A 20,137-nucleotide genomic window follows, 5' to 3' on the forward strand; every position below is an offset into this window, starting at 1 on the left:
TAAACAGGTGTACTGATGATACACAGAAACTGTGGTTGTGCTTAAAAGGGAAATTGCACAATGAGCCCTACTCTGAAAGTTTGAACTTGTGGGACTGGTATGTAGCATTTCCCATTCAACTGTGTCTATCACCTGAAGCTTAAAAATTCGAATGATGGCAGTTGATTTTTGTAACCTTTAATGTTTGATAACTCACAGTAGCATCTTCCTTTATGTGCAAGTCCTTCCTTGTGCCACTTGGGAGCTAGTAGCCACTTCTGGGTGTATACTGAATTAGCTATTGGAGCCAACAATGTAGACGCTGAGTCAAAAATAAACATTTACAGCTGGTGATTATAGTTTGGCTTTATCCCAAAAGCATGTAGATATAGCACAGCCAATCAAACATATCTCTTGTAGGAATGTAGCAGTGCAAACTAAAAAGGATGCATAAAAGGAGGAGAATAATTCCGATTCTTCTTTGCATAAATGAAAATTATGTATTACAATTATTCTTAAACGCTAGAAAAATGTCTATGCAGGCCAACGGCGACTTATTTTCAGGAATCACAGATGCATACAAGGATTAGGGCCTAATGTGATCATTAACAGTAAAGTAGCACATAAGGAATGTTTTTTGACACAATTACCTAAGACACCTTCAAAGCTGCAGCATCACATGAGACAGTCTAAAAGATTATCTTGGTGGCAGTGACTTAATGAAGACTGAAAATGCAAGCTCAAATCCATCCAGTGAAAGTAATCAAGATTTTAGCAACGACTTTGACCTCAGTGACATAAACAATTAATTCTTCCAACCTAATATCAAAATAAAATTCTACATCTAATGCGGAATAATTTGATCAATGGAATTTAATCAAAACAACAGCAGAACTACCCTTTTCCCACTTAATGCTGATTCTAATGCTTAACGCTGATTTAGTCAGATTAAAACTCAGGATGAACAAAAAGTCTTAAACATGTACTAAACTTATTAAAAGACCGGAATCCTAGTTAATACGTTGCATCATATGAAAAGGCAATGAAAAAGTCAAAAAAAAATTCTGGGGAGTTAGCAAACAATAGGTTTTTAGGATTTAAAATCCACACCTGATAAATGTATGCATGGCTACTACGAGTCATTTTCAGAATTGATTACAGAATAGTGAAATGACTGATTGTGATAGCACTTAAAACACTAATCACCAAATCAAATTATATTATAAATAGCTGCTGATATATCTTTTCTCATGTTTGTGAAATATGTGTAAGCATACACTATGCTACAATCCCATTAAAGATTTAGTTTTGCAAGGCAGCAGCATTTGAGCAATTCTGATGATCTCCAAATGTAATTCCAAAATGTCACGTAACCTATTAAAAACGTAACTGCCTGCAGGAGCTGTAGGATTCTTACTCTACAAATGTAGGCAAAATGTATTCTTTGTGGAAGGCTCAGACTGTGTGATTCCTCTCCACGTGATGAAAGGTATTTGAAACTTGGACATTCATCCTAGTATTGTGAAAGTGCTCTCAAATCAACCCAATGGGATTCGTACATTTGAGAACGCCTTCAAGACTCGTTCTGTGTCAACTGTGCCTTTAAACATTCCTAAAGGTGTTATTTACACAGCATGTGCAAAGTGTCCTCCAGACAATACATTTCAAGTACATCTGAGAGAAATGTGGGTGAGCATCAGCAGCAGCAGGAGGGCACACGTTGCCACGTACCCTGAAAAACCCAACCATTGTCCAAGCACTGTTGGGATATCAGCGCAAATGATCTGCAGTAATCTAATAACATTGCACAAGACATGAATTGCAACTGAGATTCTGACTGGTGAATCCTGTGGTATATTTTAAAGGTCATATATGAATTAAATACTGTTATATTTGTAAAACACAACATATTTCTTATTTTAAAATGTTAAGAAGAGTGCCCACGACCAATCACTTAAATGTATCAAAAGTAAATGTGTAGAAAATTCACTAGCACATGTCTTACACAAAAACAAGTAAGGTTCAATATTATTAATTGTCCAACTTTTGAAGCAGGAACCCATGTGTAGTGCCCAACATTGGTCAGTCTTGACAGTCTAACAGTTACCTTATAAGATTTGCCTTTTGATTGTCCGACTAGAACAGAATGCATAGAAATTGCCACAATCTACATCTTTCCACGAAATATATCAATCATTGTGCTTCAAACTCAGCGTTAGTTTTCCTGATTGCTTTTGTATACTCTGCTATGGTGTCAGACGTTAAACATTTTAACAATACATTGTAATACGATCTGTATCACTTTTACAATAATGCTATGGATTTCCAAACTAGAAGCAAATGGTGTGATATTATTGAATGTATGGATTTGAGATAATTGTGCTTGGGTTACCTGTTTATCCGTTATGTAAGTCACTAAGGATGTCTTTGGGTCATCCATATGCTCATGTGTATTTAGTGGTGGTAAAGAGGTGGTCACCATCACAAACATGTGCAAGTTTAAATGCCTGTCCCATTAGGATAGAGGGAAGTTATACGTGACTGGAGAATACGTGCACTACATTTATATTTTCTTAGATGGTACTTATATTTCATACAAAACATAACTGAAAATAATATTCAGCAATCTCAATTTTACTGTCACATTTTTCCCACTTACATTACACAGGGTTTTTTCTTTAGTTTTTGATTGAACTGCAGCTGTGCATGATGTCTATTTCGAGGCAGAAATAAACCTCAAACATTATTTTTGTTTACACTAAGGCACCACCCCAAATCCCCTGTGGAGAAGTATGTGCCAATCGCATTGTTTTTGAACAATACACACAATGCAATGACTTTTATATCTCTAAGCCAGGAACCTGCCTATTAATTGCACTTTGATACAAGGATTAAATCATGTCAAATGCTGAATAGTGTTCGGAAAGACAGAGAACAAATGTACCTGAGACAAAAGCGTAAGAACTTCAGTTCTACGCGATCTTCAAATATCAGTTAACTATCATCAGGCATGCAAAGTGTGAGCAGGAATCGCTGGAGACCTGCTATAATTAAACAGGGCTTTAATCGATTAGACATTACCTATTATTTGAACAACATGTACAATGCTACGTTTGCATTTTGGAAAAACAGAAATGATCTACGCTGCCAGTACCAAGTGGAGTTTAAATCAATTTTTTCTGTACAAAAGCATTGTTATTAATGTTATTATGATCGTTAATAATGCTCCGAATGTACTATTGTCATTATTAGTATCACTTCTTTGGTGTTTATTCTAACCACATGCCAAGTGAGCATCTATCTAGACGAGAGGTTATTCTGTTTTTTTACAGTTCATATTTTGGAACAATGAACTGCAAATAAACATGCAGGCTAGCTATCCTGCAACAAAGGGGGCCCTCTGGTGGACACCGAGATATCACACCTCGCACTACCGACGCGTTATACGGTAGAAGCAGACATCTCCAAACATTAGCTGCTCGCTCTTAAACGCACGTGCATCAAACATTATTTTATCACAAACATCATAAAAATACACTGAGTAAACCGCACAACAACGTTAAAGTGCTCTTGCTAGTAAGCAAACAACTCGCCCCTCATTTCGTAATGTACAAAAACAACAACAAATAAACAATACTCTCAGAAGTGCAGTCACTAAATAAAGTTACACCCGCGGCGAGAGACTAAAACCCGGAGCAATGGTGCTTTTCTGTTTCCGAGAGGCTGGCAAGAGGCACAACAAAACTTACCTGCTGTTGTTGCAGATGCAGCAGTTCCACTGTGCTTACTTCACTGCTCGCGTCGCCACTTGATCTCCCATCTCGGCTGCCTGCATCTAATTGGCTGCTTAGAGTGCTCATTCCATTTTGATTCATTGAACTGTTGCTTATTGTCTCTGTGGCAGATTCCTGCATCATGGCTTAATACCTAAAAGTGATTAAGAAGTATCAATTAACACACGCATTACACCTTCACACTCCCCATTAACAAGCGGTCCCTCTCTGCCAATTACACAGCCTGCATTTTCAGCACAGAGAAAAAGCCTGCGAGTAATTTACCAACAAATGTAATAATGCACGCTCAGCGTTCATCCGGATACTTACGGTTGGAATTATGATTTCGGTAAGTACTCTTTGCAAAGCTACATTAACGCCAGGCATGCAGCGGACGCGTTTATGAACAGATGCAATTCAAGTCTACATATAAAACCATTTTAAACGAAGGGACAATTGCCTCCCTCAACACCCCGCTCTATATTTCCTATTATCTGGCTTTGACAACCACGGATGACTATACCGCCTCATTTAAAATATTCACTATCTTGATTCTGTCAAGATTTTACAGCGTGTCTTGTGCAGGGCTATTGTTTAATGATGCACAGCTAATCACACAAAATTAAAATTTTGTGCGGGTGTTACAAATCATATGGCACCCACCAATGATAAATAGAATAATGGGCTTTCCCTTTTCTGGCTAAATAAAATGTGCCTGCAAGGCATGTTAAGAAAACGCTGCTGCTCGCAACACGTCAGATATTGCCTATTTTTAATCAAACAACTGATATTCATTTATTTTTCTGACATTTAAAACATTTAATACTGTCCTTCCTGGAAAGTAATTAAGCTTATGCATGAGAAGCAATCAAACTGTTCACTTGAAGATGACTTAAAACTCCATTTTAACATAGGCAAATAAATGAAAGATATAAAATTAATTTTCATGGCATGTATTAGATATGAAAGCTAGAAATAAAATCTATCAAAAATATCACTAATGATTGTGCTAAAAACAGCATAAATTATGCATATTAGCTTCTCTCCTGTAATAAATGTTTTATTATTTTCACTGCATACATATACTCTACTTTCTGGATAGAAATGAAATGTCCAGCCAGGATCAGTGCAAACCCGCACAGAAAATAAAGAGGCGCCTTGCCTTTACCAAACCAGAATGTCTCTGTACATTTTCCATTAATATTATACAGAGGTCGCATTCTGTTCTGAACTAGACCAACTGTCTTGCCATATGGCAATAGGGTTTAAGCCTTTAAGGTATGTATAAGATTGTATGCTCAAGACTATTTCACGAGAATACAAGAAAATAACACTGTGCCTTATAAAACTGTGGTAGCCAACTGATTCGCTTCATAGGACTGTAAAAGACAGACTGTTGAGATAAGAGTAAGTCTCATCCATGCAATACCATTGGCCTGTCTATACAGCCTACAAATGCCTTTTGGCAATTCATGTTTCTTAAGTTCAACACTTTTCCTAGATTCATTTATGAGAGGGTATGCTCAAACACAAAAAGCAATCTGTTCATGTCAAATGTTGTGGGCAATAATAGTCGCCAATTGAGAATTTTACACCCCATGGCATGCCAATCCAAATTTCAAATCAATGAAAAGAATTCTGCCTTTATAACTGAAGCTGTTTTTGTCTTAACAATGCCATTCAATAAACCTTCCACGTGAAACACGAGAACTTGCCATAATCCTGAAATGGAACATTTTGAAAACACTAAACAAAAATAAAACACAAACATTTAGAATAGATTTTCCATAAGTAGGACGCAGACATAAAAGTAATAAGGTTATCGTCCTAAATTGTAATGGCACTGGGCAAGGGTTACTGGGTTACTAAGGTGCATATAAATGAAGGAGCCAAAGTTAGCACGTACAGTGGCAACTGCCCAAAAATATGGTAAATAGATTCTGGACCAGGATTAAGTAGAAGTAAACCGTCCTGGTAATATCAAAAAGCACGTCAATGTGATGATGAATTTTCTGAGATGAAAATGAAGCTAGCCCTTTTCAGAGATTACGCAGCTAATAAGTATTCAAATTAGGCATAAATTTTGCATGTAGAATGTGTAAAATATTCAGTGAAAAGAGCTTGATTGCCCATACTAGACATATGAAAATTCTAATGTAATTCCAATACAACTCGGCAAGAAGACACCACATTTGAAAATATTCCCATATTCAAATTTCACAAAGCAAAAATATAGGAAATTAAATACAATAAATATACCAGAATTTTGAAGGCAGCAGTGTATTTACTTGGGCATCAGAAGTATAAAATTTAAATTCCTTCAGAATGAAAGGCAAAGAATCACACTGTTTACAATGCAAGCGTTATATATATTGTGTCTTCAAATGTATATGACCTTTGTTAACTATGATGGAATCATTCTATTGAACATGAATTCCCCATGATGATCAAGTACAGGCCATCATAGACAGACTGGCATTTTTAGGCTTCTGCCAGGCTAGATGAGGGAAGGTATTATCATCCAGAGCCTTTCAGGCCTTGTGGAACACAAACACTTGTAAAGTGCTCAGATATCTTGATATGAGCATGTTAAATTCAACTGTATAAATTATTGTGTGCAGCAATCCTTTACAACTATTAGCTTAACTCATGGATGTGTGGCTGTATTAAAGAGTAATATATAAACCAAGTTGGTGTAAATAGTTGTGAGTAGCATAAAGGTTCTACTCTAGAAACAGCGGTCATACAGGAACTTAAAGCAGCACCACAGTAAACACCTTACCATACCGGATTGTCAATACAAAACAGGTACAAATCAGATGCTAAAGAAATGTAAACTAATTAGGTACATAATAGGTTAGCCACAATGTGCATGATGACAAAAGGTGTCTATTATGGGTAAGGTGCAAAGAAGAAAAAGAAAATAAGTTCACCCTCACGCCATTCTACATACTTCCATGGGTTTCCTAATCCATGTTTTAGTTCATTAGGAAAATTCACACCTATCTGTATTGCTCTGATTGGCAGAAAACTAAGGGGTGTGCAAAAATCGAATACCATTGTGTAGTGTTGCTGTTCAGTATGATACAAGACATTAGGCATATTGTGGCAACCTTCCCAGTAGAAGTTCATACAAGTTTCGCAATGGGCAGAAATATTTTTATGGAGCGCATTTAAGTGTTTGATCTACAGTGATGAAAGTTTTCAATCTCCCACACTTTTTTCCTTTAATTCTCTTGCTCTCTCCTCTGGGTCTCTCACACTCTCATTCATACTCTCTCCCCATAAGAACACACACACACAGTGCTTGTGCAATAGGTTTAGGTAAGGATTTCCTAAACTTATAATAACTACATTTGCTTTAGCGCTGTCTCTTCAGTATTGCTAGATGACCAAGGAGCAGAAACGGATCAGAGATATAAAAGACAACATGAAAAAATGTGTACAGCTTATGTCGTTATAATATACTAAAAGCAATTCCCATCATATTTCTGTCTTTAGATGTTCAGGTAAAATTAGAGTAAGATCATCTATGTTTATGTGTGTGTATGTGTATATGTCTGAGTGTGCATGTGTGCATGCGCATAATGTAAATGCCCAGCAGTGACATAAATGTATGTGATACCTCTGATTATTACATCAAGATTTTGTGCTAATGTTTAATATTTCTGTGCCTCTGGGATGAATTTCGAATCTAATACTGAACAAATTTATGTTGTGTCTATAGAAGTATGAACAATACTTGGTGTTAAAACATTATTTCATTGTTCCCAGAGGGCAAATTTGTGGATCAAAGGTGGTACTGCTATACAGCCCTACTCTCCCGCAGCAGTAAAAAAAAATATGACCATGCTTTCTACTGATGCAAACGTCCCCCATGGTAAGATAACTGTCAAAATATACATTTCTGATAACATCACAGAATAAAGAATAATTAATTTGGATATAAATTGCAATTCTCAATTTCTTAATAAGAGCTCTACTACTAAACTTAAGGATGCAGAAAACAAAACTAAGTCAGGGGAAACACTGAAAAAAGGTTGAAGAAAAACTATTCGATTTCTCAAAAAGTCACTACGCGTTACAGATACTTATTCTCTACACCACTTCCCTTTTGAAACATTAAACTGACACTGGAGTTGACTGCACAAGATTGCATTTTCTCTCCCTAAACAACTTGAATTGAAAGGTTACTTAGTGTAACAATATTTACTTGCAGAACTGTGTTGTTACCAAGGGTATAATGGATGGTGGCTATGCAGGTTTACGCAAGAATGAGTGAAGCATGAGGCGTTAGCCATGTGTTTGACATGTTTCAAATTGCTATAATCCAGCATTAAACACACCCAGCAATTCATGCTCCTTCGGGCAGCCATATTCTCGAATAAAGTGTGCACAACCACTTATTATATAAATTAGCATATGGCTTACAATTATACTTACAGCGGTGCTTTTGTGTTTATTTTGCATGAAGTTGTGGCCTTTCACGTGTACAAATAGCAGAGTAAAGTCACATAACCCAATTAGGCCTCCTTAATCATGAATGGTAAACCTGCTTGTCTCATGTTTTTCCCTCCAAAAGAATTATGTGTCTCCTACAAGAATGAAGCAACGCAAACATATTGCACTAGCAAAGGCTGTTATTCTGTTACACTGTTATTCCACTATACATTTATAAAGAAAGTTTCTTCTGAAGAAGGAAGGCAATGAAAGGTAACTCGGTGGACGACCAAGGGCAATGTGTAGAGGTATGCAAAGCCTTTGTTCTTTTCTTACACAGATTTCACCACCTCCATATCAATGGAACTTTCTGATGAAAGTAAATCTATTGATTATTCGATACTCGCAAAGTACTATGATGCAATAGAAACTGTGAGTTGTGATATGGGGAAACACAGATTTGTTTTCTTCAAACTAACTCCCTCTCAAGAAATTGGTGATTTCATTAATCACAAGAAGGTACAATACACTGCTGCAAAATTGACACTCAGCAATTGCCTGAACTATAACTGTGGGAACAGGTGATGATTACGCCAACCCCTCCCTAAATACACACCTATGACAACTCCTTGCAATGTAAGTGGATTAAATGCAACTAGATGTCATGCAATACCAGCTCCCATCTCAACAATGCCATCAGACCCAAATGCTTTAAAATAGAATGTATGCACAAATTCTGAACATCTGTAGCACTATTAGGAATATTTAACTGATATCGAAAAAATGTACTTGTTTATGACCAACATTTTAGTACGCGCTCATAACAATGATCAGAACATGCAATCTTCAAGATAAAGAAAAATGAGTATAAAAAGAGATTTGATAATGTCACATTTATTTAATGCTCATTTTCACCACAAACAAGGTGCAAAGAAGAATACAAAGTTGATTTGATATTCTCATAACTGACACAAATCACAATGGACATTAGTAAAGCAAGCAAGATCAACACATACAATTAAACTAAATCACAGTAACAGACATGAATGCTTAGCTGAAAAGGTTACAACAAATATTCTGCTTTAAATGCTCTTGTGAAGCCGGAATGTCTTTTTCAATAATGCATACGAGGTGTAACTGTATTTTACATAAAGTTTCATTTGTTCACAGAGGATTCATTTGCAGACATATTTAGAAAGACAGATATTACTCTATGAATGTAAATAAAGGAAAACATATTATAAGGCCATGGGTTGGTTACACATTACAGGAAAATGACTAACTAGTTTAGTACACATTCCAGTGCATCTTATATTTCTAGGTCAATGTATAAAGTATGCACCACCATAAATGTATTTATGAGCATGGTACACCAAGTACGTGGTTTACAAAATTGGACATACTCTGGATATCTTCTTTACCTCTACATGTTATGCAACTCATTGACGTCAATGTTTAAAAAGTTTATATGTACAGCAATTCATTACATTACACCCATTGACTTATAAATCAGCAGATATAAGACTTCACTAACACATATATCAGTTGACAGTATTTACACTAAGATAATCCTACACCTAACTACACAACAAATATATTTAACCGCTGAAGCATCAGATTGACTGCACATGGTGTTCAAATTGGAATAAATGGTTCTTCAGACTAGGAACAGTGTACAGTATTAACAGGTGCGCCTAGAGGGTGAGAACTGAACACTGTAAGTGTAATGTTTGCCTATGCATCTCTAGTTTAAGGCAATGCACGAGAAGGGATCAATGACATGATATAGTGTAACAAAATATATATATATATATATATTTATTTCGGATTTACATATTTTTGCGGTTAACGTAAATGCAAACATAGTAAAATTACACCTGGTTGTGCTTTGCTCTTTAGCATTAACAGTATACAGATTACTATTCCATACTCTGTAAAGTGTGGATTCATTTAACCTAATCTCTCCTTGAAAAGGCTTCCCTATATAGAAAGATCTGTGTTGCTCCTTTTAAATTAACACAAGGTTAATGTGTGAGATTATATCTACTGCAAATGCAAGAAAACAAACATTACAGTTGTGTATCTTCCAATTCCTTATCTCTTTTTCGGCAGACTAATGGCCATTTTAAGGTTAACTGCCCAAAGTGTGTTCTGCGACTTGAATTCAGGTAAACATTACATGTACACTGTGATAATTCAGGGCATACAGCTGTCTGAGACTGACACACAAGTACAGGTATGGTATTTCTATTAGGCTTCTACAGAAACAGTAGTAGAAATATATAATCTATATTATATATAATATATGATCTATATACAGTGAAATGTTATTTTGCAGACATGTATTATTAAAGTGTCTCTGGCTTTAAATAGCATATATGCTTTGTGAGTGATAAAAATTGTAGATGAAGCGCAGAACTTTATTGCGCATGCGTGCAATTTGGAGTTCAGAAGACTCACACATTCCTCCACTGGATGTAACATCTTTTCATACAACGGGCACCTATAGTGTTTCCTGACTAGATGTTGAAAAGAGGATTCTTAATAGCTCAACCAGTTCAGATCTGCGAACAAGGTGTAGTTTCAGTGTCTTTCTCTGAGCCTGGGACCCTAGTCTCTCTCCAAGCTCCAATTATACTTTCATATCTCCAAACATTCCTTCTTAGAAAGCATTCTCTCTTCCTCTCCAGAGCACACCTATCACAACGCACACAGCACACTCAGCTCTTCTGTGGTAAAATGCAAAACCTCTTGCCCTGTAAGGCAGTGACCTGTAGTATTTAGTGTAGCACTTGCTTGCTCATAAGCAAACCTATTTAAGGAAACACTTCACTCTACTAGGCTGTGAGTGTTCGGCTTTAATTGGCTTCCATTCTAGTAGCACTACTCGGTTGTTGAGGACTTACAGTTGACTCTGCAAGAAGAGACTTCATAAAGCTAAGAAGAGGCAGGGTAACTTCTTGAGAGAAAGGTGTGCGGATGCAAAGTTAATGATGGAAGCAGGCACCAAGCTTGCTGGGCTCAGAATGCTGCCGAAGTAACACAGAGACATAGCTCATCGTGACGTTTCCAGTTATTTCTCGCTGATTAGGGTCATTATGTTGGAAGGCTGATTTATGTTGTCATTCCCTCTCACCAGTCCTGCATCAATAGATCTTAATGAATTGGTAAATAAGGGTGAAGATTACACTTGACAACACAGAAACATTTCTCATTCATACCAGACAAGATTTATGTAGCCAATTAGGGCATAACAGGAGAAATTGGTCAGAAGAAAAATAATCTTTCCAAAAGAAAATTAACCAAGTCTGAAACCCTCGATGGAAACAGATAACCGCTCGAGATTGCATTGGGTTCAATCACAAAAGCGGCTTGTCTTTTATTCTGTTAAAACCGCACACTCTGGCAAAAAGTTGGCGGAAAAGTTTTTTTTTTTTGCAAGTATATCTCGACATGCTTTTTTTGGAGTCAGCCCAACGATCGCCCACTTGAACTTCCATTTTATTTTAAAGTTAAATAAAAATCAGCTGCAAGCTAGTGCAACCGAGCTTGGTTAATTGTTTCTGTACGTGGACAATCAACGTGAAGACCTCGCGACAATCCACGCAGATCCACGCTCGTGCTCGCTAGGCAGCCTTTCGCAGTGGGCATGTGCGGTGGAGGCAATTATATGGCTTCCGCTTGCACAGCTCCGTTGCCAGTGGATGCCTCTTTGTCATTAAAATAGAGATGAAAGTGCTGATCAATAGGGGAGCACAGCTTTAGAAACAAACCAAAGGGCTGGTGTGAACAGAGGTGGAAAATTAAAGAAAAGTGATACTGAAACAGCCCGATTCAACTTGCTCTAAGCAGCTTTAAGCATATGCAAATGAGATGCCGCTGCTTAACTGCATCATTTACGTCGATAATAGCAGCATCATCATTACAGGGCTCGCAATTAAATTACATCACAATTAGCATTTCAAAGTGATTGGTTAAACTTTAAAACAAATAGCCAATTCTGCTAATGAAGGGTGTTAATTGTTCTTGTACACACGAACTACAAGAGCAAGATAAATATATGTTCTTGGAGCTATTTATCAAATGCCCTTGTTTTGGAAGAAACAAAAGGCGAAATTAAAAAAGCTGAGATTGCCAAGGGGATTTGCCTGCTGAAAGTTAAAGCATGTAGCATTTAATTTTATTGCACCAAAGACCCTATTAGATTCTAGACTCTAGAGAACAATGTAAAATTATCTGCTGCTGCGATGGAGTTGAGCCAATTCTCTGTATCAACTAATCACAAACCTCATTATGCATAAGAGTATTAAATTATGAAGAAGCAGCATTGCACATTCCAGCACAAATCCCTATGAAATGTTAATAATGTGCTCACAATAGCACAATGCCATGCCTTCCTCGCCCTCATGAATAATGAAGTAAACAACTTATCAATTCGCCTTTATCAAACAGTGTGAGCGTCTCAATGCATTCAGCTTTAGACCTCTTTAAAACGCTGCCCTTTGGAGTTCTAAGCATGCACGTAAACTAGCAGCACAACAGACCCATGCATGCTTGCCTGGAGTAAACACGAGTGGACTTTACCTGTGCGAACTTGGCAGCACATGCTATGCTCGCCTCCTGGAGCCTCGCAGCTTGTGTACTCACCGCCCTGCACCGGCTGCAAGTTAAGCTTGTTTGCAAACCTGCCTCGCTGCGAGCTCTGCTGTGTGCACAGGCGTTAAGTCATGTTGAGGACAATCTTCCCGTAATGCATGGTCACCTCGCAAGTCATTATGCACAATGCCAATGGAAGGATGCACGACGCAAAGCCACGAGACACCTGCGCGTGCCACGGTTATTTATCTCTCGTGCAATGAGCACCGTCGAGCTGTGAGAGGGGCAGCAATTGAAGGCATGCTTAAGGAATATTTACAGCAAAACGAGCACGCGCGCCTCAGACTACGACTTTGCACGTGCTGGGTGTGGGGGGGGGGGGGGGGTTAGGGGGGGCGAAGAAATGACAAGGCACGAAAGGAATTAAAGGTTTGTTACCTGTGGGTGAAGAGAGGCAAACTGTTCGGAGGAGGAATCTGTTGGTGTTTGCGGTGAGATCCTGCTCATGTCACTGAGGAAAGTACAGCTCTGTGTGTCATCGCCCCGACTGTGTTTATACTGGCTTGCATCATAAACAAGCTCTTCTCCCCTCGTAGCTTGTTCATGCATACTTAAATCACCTTGCCCATTAAAAATGTCTCTCTTGACAATTATTCTATCATTTTCAGTTGTCATCAGGCAATTACTGTAGCCCTAGGACGGGCCCAATAGGAGCCCAGGCTCTGGGGCTGCTTTCTGAAGCAGATAGAATGAAAAGTACAGGCATGGTAATTTATAGCCCGGGCAAAGCACCTTTCTCCCAGCCCCGCAGAATTAAACCATTGCACCGAGCTGATGAAATATAATGACATTTTCCAAAGCGTGGCTTTTCAGCCCATTACGGTTTTGTCCTTTTTTTAATATATATTTCTTTGCAAACACAGGTTGACAATGCCCTTCCTTCCTGGTGTTTTTGAGCCACATGCACATTGGGCAGCAACAATCCTCTCTGAGCCCTGACTCCTTTCATGTTTGTACAAGCTTAGCCAAAAGACTTTCCCCCTTCAGCACAAAATAAACATCTGCTCCCACCCAGCGCGGCGCCGAGAGCTGCAGAACGCGTGGTCAAACTCCCTTTTCAACAACTTGCGCCCGGCTCGCACGGGGGGCACTTCCTAAAGCGGCGATGACATGCTTTTTATTAAACCATGAAAGCAGCACCCTCGGACAACAGGAGCTCTCGCCGATTTTAAATACTAACGAGGCCTTTTTTTATTTCGAGTCTCTAATGGTGATGGCAGCTTAAATCTCCATTGCATTACCGGGAGATCAAAAGCGGCCCAGCTCTGGGTCCCCGGCTTCCCTGCGCGCAAACAGACACAATGCGCCCCTCTCTTCGTTTCAATGGGCTGCTTTCCTGACCAGAAAGGGCCAGCGAGCGCCGACTCTGCCTGCACGCCACTGACAGCAGCAGCCCCGGCGCTCTAAACTTACTCACATGCTTTTCAACCCCACGAAAAAAAGTTTTACCTACCTCCTCCTTTCCTCAGACAAAACAGCTTCCCACTTTCCGGTTCATGGGAGTTCGCAACCGAGGCGAGGAAGTCGGAAGCCTCAGCGACTCCAGAGGCAGGAAAATGTGTAAAAGAGGGAAAACTCCGCAGCTAGCTGCGAGTCTGAGGCACCGCCAGGCAACTATTTACAGCAGTGTTTACACTACTGCGAGTGCGCCCCTGCCCGGCCGCGTCCCTGCTGCTGCCTGGTGGCATTCTGCGCGGTTAATTAAAACAAACCGAGCAGCTCTGATTGCTGGGCGTCTGCGGACAATCGCACACAAAATCAGCGTTTAATCACTGAGGCATGTCTTTGGTGAGCAGCGTGAGGGGTGGCAAAGGTTCAAGACTGAACCAGCGTGCTTACCATAGTCCCCCTAAAGCAAGGGCAACTTCAATTGCCCTGTTTATGCATGTCTCTATTTTTATCATAAAAAAAGGCACCCGACACAGTTTTAGTCTCTGGAGTTCTCAGGGAGCTTCTTAGCCTGTTGTTAAGACCGTTTCTTCCCCCCCCCCCCTATTAAGACAGCTTCTCATTATACACTATACTGTTGGTAAAACTCCGAAGCTCTGCAGTTTACAGCCCAATGGAAGTCTTTTTCAAGAACACGCAAACAAGAACGCATTTAGCACCCACAACACCCGACAATCCAGGGCAAGGTATAATCTTCAAGCCTCAACAAAAACCACTTCACACATGCAATTAGTCCAGGCACATGTTAATCAAGTTACATCTTTTGAAGCAAGACAGCATCAATTACTAACCTTAATTGAAATCACTGTGCTCCAGCCTTTCTGCCAGCATATTCAGACAGTAAAGTAAACAATGCATAGTTGCAATGAGATGGAAAGTGTTCAGCTAATGGTGTTAGTCAATCCTTTGTCAATTTTGCTGCCTGCCACAGATGTTTTCTGAGCTGCTTCATACGAACAGGAATGAACTAGCGACGAAGAAAGTCTTTCTCTCCCCCAGGAAAAGAGTACAAAGCCAAGCCTGTACACAGCAGATGCAAACGAAAGTCCATCTGCTGCCAGCTCACAACACCACATGGAGTTTTAGGATTTGGTGCTGCAGGTAGCCGCGCAGTGTTTGTATAGACAGCTTCAGCATGAAAGGAGGGGAAGTCCAAACCTCTGCAGGTCACAGTAAAGGCTACAGCCAGCACTCCCCAAACTGCCAGAGCAGAATTCAGCAAACCAGATTGTTTGCCGTTTTTTCCCCACCAGGGTTTCCAGAAGGTTTTCTGTTTTTTTTTAAAGTTGCACCCTGGGCTAGCGCGATTCTCTTTCAGTTTTATGGTCTCTGGCTCAGGAGAAAGACTACTTGAAATCACAGCTTCCAGCTGAATACTGGCTTGAGTGGACAGGCTTTATTCTCTTGACACCTCCAACTTGCACGAGGAAAGCACCAGCGCCACAAAAAAAGCGAACAAACAAAAAAACCAGATCCTGCTCAGGCACAGATTTACCCTGCCTTGCTGCAGCTTTAGCAGGAACGTCAATGGGTAACATCTGTTGGCATTATATTTAAATACTAAACCCAAGGGGTGGTGGTGCACTTGAAACGGCCGCTCCTAACAACATTAAATTCAGACATTTATGGTAAGTAATTGCAGCAACTTTCACATTTCACCTTTGACCCCATAGACTAAAGTATGTCTCCAATAAAATAAAATAAAACACTTTCTAGCTTGGTTGCCTCAACAACATTTTGTCTATTCATTTTTAACTGACCAAGAATTAAAAAGTATGATGCAGTAAATATTTCAACAAGAGCAAATCTGCCTAAATGTGCCGCGTGAGACATTGCTTTAAGCAAACAAGCATATTGCAAACACATTGCTTATGTAAATGAGCATAATATATTCAATGAAACGTGTCACATTTGTTCAGCGTGACAGATAATCCTCGGCCACTCAAGATCATCTGACAACAGGCAGCCATCTTCTGTTAAGGTTTCACTTGCATCTATTAAGTGTTTTAGGGTTCCAGAGGAGGGTTCATCACATTGCTTGGTAGTTGTCCCAAATATACGAAAAGTTTGCACTCACTGCATTTCGTGTTTGTCACGCCTATAAACAGATTTGCACTGAAGTTTGAAAATGTCCCTACAGCGCACAGCTTTGCATTTGGACCAACTGTGCACAGAAATGCAGTGCAGCAAATCCCATAAATACAGTGGTAGTGTACAGAACGACACATGGCAGTGCTATGGTGTTCTCTAAAGGAAAGATAATCGCATTCCCCATAGGCACACCAGTCAAACAACATTTTATCACAAATCTGTTTATTTTCACTAAAATGCTAACATAACCTGCTCTTCCCCACTGTTGTCTTATCAGCCCGTATAACAGTGTAAAGGCAATTAGCACAGAATTTCAACACACTGCCTCATTTCAAAATATAAAAGTAAAAAAAAATATTCTCCTGACACTCAAAAATGTTATAAATATGTAAATGATGTTTTTTAAGTAAAATATTTGCATCTCCTTTCCTCCTCCAGGCTTTTGAACTTCCAAGGTCAACAAGGACAAACAATACCACTAGTGTCTCTTTGCAAAAGACTGGGCTTGCTGTCTGCAAGCAATGGTATCATTTCCATAGCAACCCCCTAACTATTAATTTTCAATTAAAGCAGACACAAAGCGGACAGCCTGGGGCTGGCAGACAATGTCAAGAACCCATCTCTGTAGGCAACAGTTTCACACAGCTTTCAAGCGATAGGTGCCTCTTCCACAAGGCTACATTACAGGGACGTCAAGTTTGGCTGGTTAAATTGGCATTAACCTTCAGGTTAGGCTTCAATAATTTATAACAGGGTTTATTTGGCATTCATAAAAAAACAAAATGTCACAAAATAAGCAACATTATCCAGCTCTATAATTAAAACTTATAAACAGAATACATAAAAAAATGTATACACGTAATCAATGAATACATTGCGTGGTAAATATATTTATAGTGTTACAGACCTGTTTGTTAGTGTTTTATTTTTAACATCCCAGTATTACAAAAATAAACTGTGGCTATGCTAGATGAGGCGTTATATTATTTGATTACACACCACAGTAATCGTATTTGGTGGTTGTTTTCAGATCTACCTCTAATTACGTTTATTCAAAGTGGGGACAAAGGGGTACCGTGTCCTGCTGTGACAGTGACCTACCTAGCATTCGATCTATATTCCTGTTCGCTTTGTGTGGTACAGATAAACAGCTGACAGTGGCCCCCTGCTGCGTAGAGCAGTGCTTCAAGTTTTAGACGTGACATCCAGTTAGTGTTTATTTAGTAACAAACGTAGTCCTGCATTTATAGATTTCTTTAGGTGCCAATTCCTTTTCTTGCTTATGTTTTGCACAACAGCACAGATTCAAAAACTGGGGGTTTGCAGCACAAAAGTCTGTCAAACATTGTGGCACAGTCCACTTTTTTACCACCGAACATGCCCTGTTACATTAACACTTGTACATATTAATATTTCCCTTTTGGCGTACATGTTTAGCATGATGCGACTGAATGCTAGTGAATTCACCTGTCAAACAGTGGCCCATAATGCAACGTGCACGTGACAACATACAGTTTACCTTGCTCTTGATCTACCAGAAGCAGAATGTATTTTATGAAAACCTCCAACGTGGATTTAGGAACTATGTGGGGGGCATGGTGGTTTGTATGGGGGGAGGGGGGTGCAGAAAAGACAGAGAAACTGAACGAACTCTTTGTATGGTTCACTTGAGTCAAGGAGTTAACACCCCTGAACATATCATCTATTGTACAGAAATTAATATGGGTATTTTTCTGTAGTGTAATGTAGGTGGAAATTTAATGAGTAGAGAATATATCCCAAAAATCCCTGCTAGGTTAGTAATGAATTTAGGGGAAAACCTAATATTTCAAATAATAGGCACACACCTGTGCATCGAGCATCATTTAAGTATCCAGCACAAAATGAACTAGTAGGGCCTCGCTATTTTTTAACTCCAAAAGACTATCAAGTATTTGTGGAATGCCATCAATATTTTCTAAAATCCCCAAAGAAAACTTAAATTCATAACAGCGTTGTATAGTGTTGGAGAAACATCATCCAATAGCCCTTTTATTTACCTGGACAGACATACTGAGAAACACCCAGATACCTACACAAGCAGTGTAAATCTTGGCGTAATGTTTGACTCTGGCTTACATTTTGACGATTGTGTTGAGGTAGTAAAGAAAAAGAACAACTTCTGTATCTTGTGGCTGAGATTCATCTCACCTCTACCCTTGCTACCCCACTGCGTACATGTGACAAGAGCTTTGCTGCAACACTGTCTATGCACACTGAAAAGTAGAACACTTGTACATCCAAGACTACTTAACCAAGGAGACAAATTCTGTTTTAAGATGAAGAAATCTTATATTTCACATGTTATCAAACACCTCTATTGGCTCCATGTGGCTGAGAACATTAGGGGCCTTATCTAGATCTTGGTGGATGGGATACTCCATCACAAATGTAACAGAGATCCCATCTGCCATATTACAAGTGCATTATATCCCATGGCACTTGCAGTACAATGAACGGGATTATACCATCCACCAACATCTAAATCAGGCCCTAAGTATAAAACGCAAGGCCCAATCTTCAGGGCTCAGGTAGGCTGCGACCAAAAATATTTCAGCCTCTCTACCACAACTACACAGTCATCTAGAACGTGAACTCCAGCACTGAAAACTTGCTCTGAATAGTTTCAATAATAACACTACACAATAGGGCAAACCAATATACTCACAGGGGACTGGGTATAAACATATCCAGTACACAAAGTCTCCAGAAGGAAGAACCTCAGTCTTAGTTACTTGTTTTTTGGGATGAGTTAGGAATATCCTCCTAGAGCACCCTGCGTGGAGTCCATTGGACCACTGCCTACTCTTATAAAATGAAAGAAGCACTTTTCATTTTTTTAAATGCATCATATTTTTGTTTAAGGAAGAGGATTTAGTTAAAAAAACATTGCTCAATTTTAAAGTAATTACACACATGGTAGTCTGCGGACATCAACAGGCTACCATCCTTGTTATTGCAAACAAGTCCTGTGCACACGTTTAAGATTAAAGAGACATTAACAGATTGGGAATCAAAAGTGGGTCAACACTGAAGGTTCTGTAAATGTTGGTTTAATGCAAGTTGAGATTGTCAAAGCAAAAACGCCAGCCGACACGTGTTTCGTCAACAGGTAGTTGCCTGTGACTCTTCAGGGCTGATGGAAGCAAATTGTTTGAGCATCGAGATGTCGGTAAAAATTCCATAGGATTCGAAGGTTAAGAAATCGGGTTCGGAATGAATGCTAAAATGAATCCCACGGCCGGGTAAGTCCGTGTTAAGTGAAGCCTGGTGCAGGCGGGCCCAGCTCGTGAGTGTCTCGCTGCCGAATGCGGCAACTACCTGTTGACGAAACACGTGTCGGCTGGCGTTTTTGCTTTGACAATCTCAACTTGCATTAAACCAACATTTACAGAACCTTCAGTGTTGACCTACTTTTGATTCCCAAACTGTTAATGTCTCTTTAATCTTAAACGTGTGCACAAGACTTGCTTGCAATTGTTTTGGTATGGGTTTCTAGCCCACACCTCACACAGGGGTTTTGGGTCTTCCCCTGACCTGTTTGCACTGTGAAGCTTTTGTTCTTTGTTTTCTATCGCTATACCTCACTGTTTACCTGCCTGAGCGCCAATTTTTCCTGTTCTTTAAAACCCTTCGCAGAGAATCTACCATCCCTGTTATGGCTACGATTCCTAGTGTGCCTCCATTTGGACCTGCCTCATTAATATTCA

The 20,137-nt window shown here is 39.3% G+C and overlaps 1 protein-coding gene across 9 annotated transcripts in view; it reads right to left on the reverse strand.

Annotated features, from left to right (window-relative positions):
• The window catches only part of FOXP2 (forkhead box P2), a 261,057-nt gene extending 245,912 nt beyond the window's left edge, over nucleotides 1–15,145 (reverse strand). For 5 of the 9 annotated variants that reach the window (XM_085653166.1, XM_085653165.1, XM_085653163.1 and 2 more), the window contains exons 1-2: nucleotides 14,302–14,431; nucleotides 3,729–3,906 (exon numbers count right to left, since the gene is read on the reverse strand). In XM_085653166.1, coding sequence (XP_085509292.1) covers nucleotides 3,729–3,896 — 168 coding nt within the window. In that variant the 5' untranslated portion in view covers nucleotides 3,897–3,906; nucleotides 14,302–14,431. Of the gene's footprint in view, nucleotides 1–3,728; nucleotides 3,907–12,776; nucleotides 12,880–13,226; nucleotides 13,341–14,301; nucleotides 14,589–15,088 lie in introns of those variants that run through there. The other 4 variants (XM_085653162.1, XM_085653168.1, XM_085653161.1 and 1 more) reach the window with 4 other exon arrangements.
• Nucleotides 15,146–20,137: the final 4,992 nt, after the last annotated feature.

The sequence above is a fragment of the Triturus cristatus genome, chromosome 4_1 (genome assembly GCF_964204655.1).
Source record: "Triturus cristatus chromosome 4_1, aTriCri1.1, whole genome shotgun sequence".
Taxonomy (NCBI): domain Eukaryota; kingdom Metazoa; phylum Chordata; class Amphibia; order Caudata; family Salamandridae; genus Triturus; species Triturus cristatus.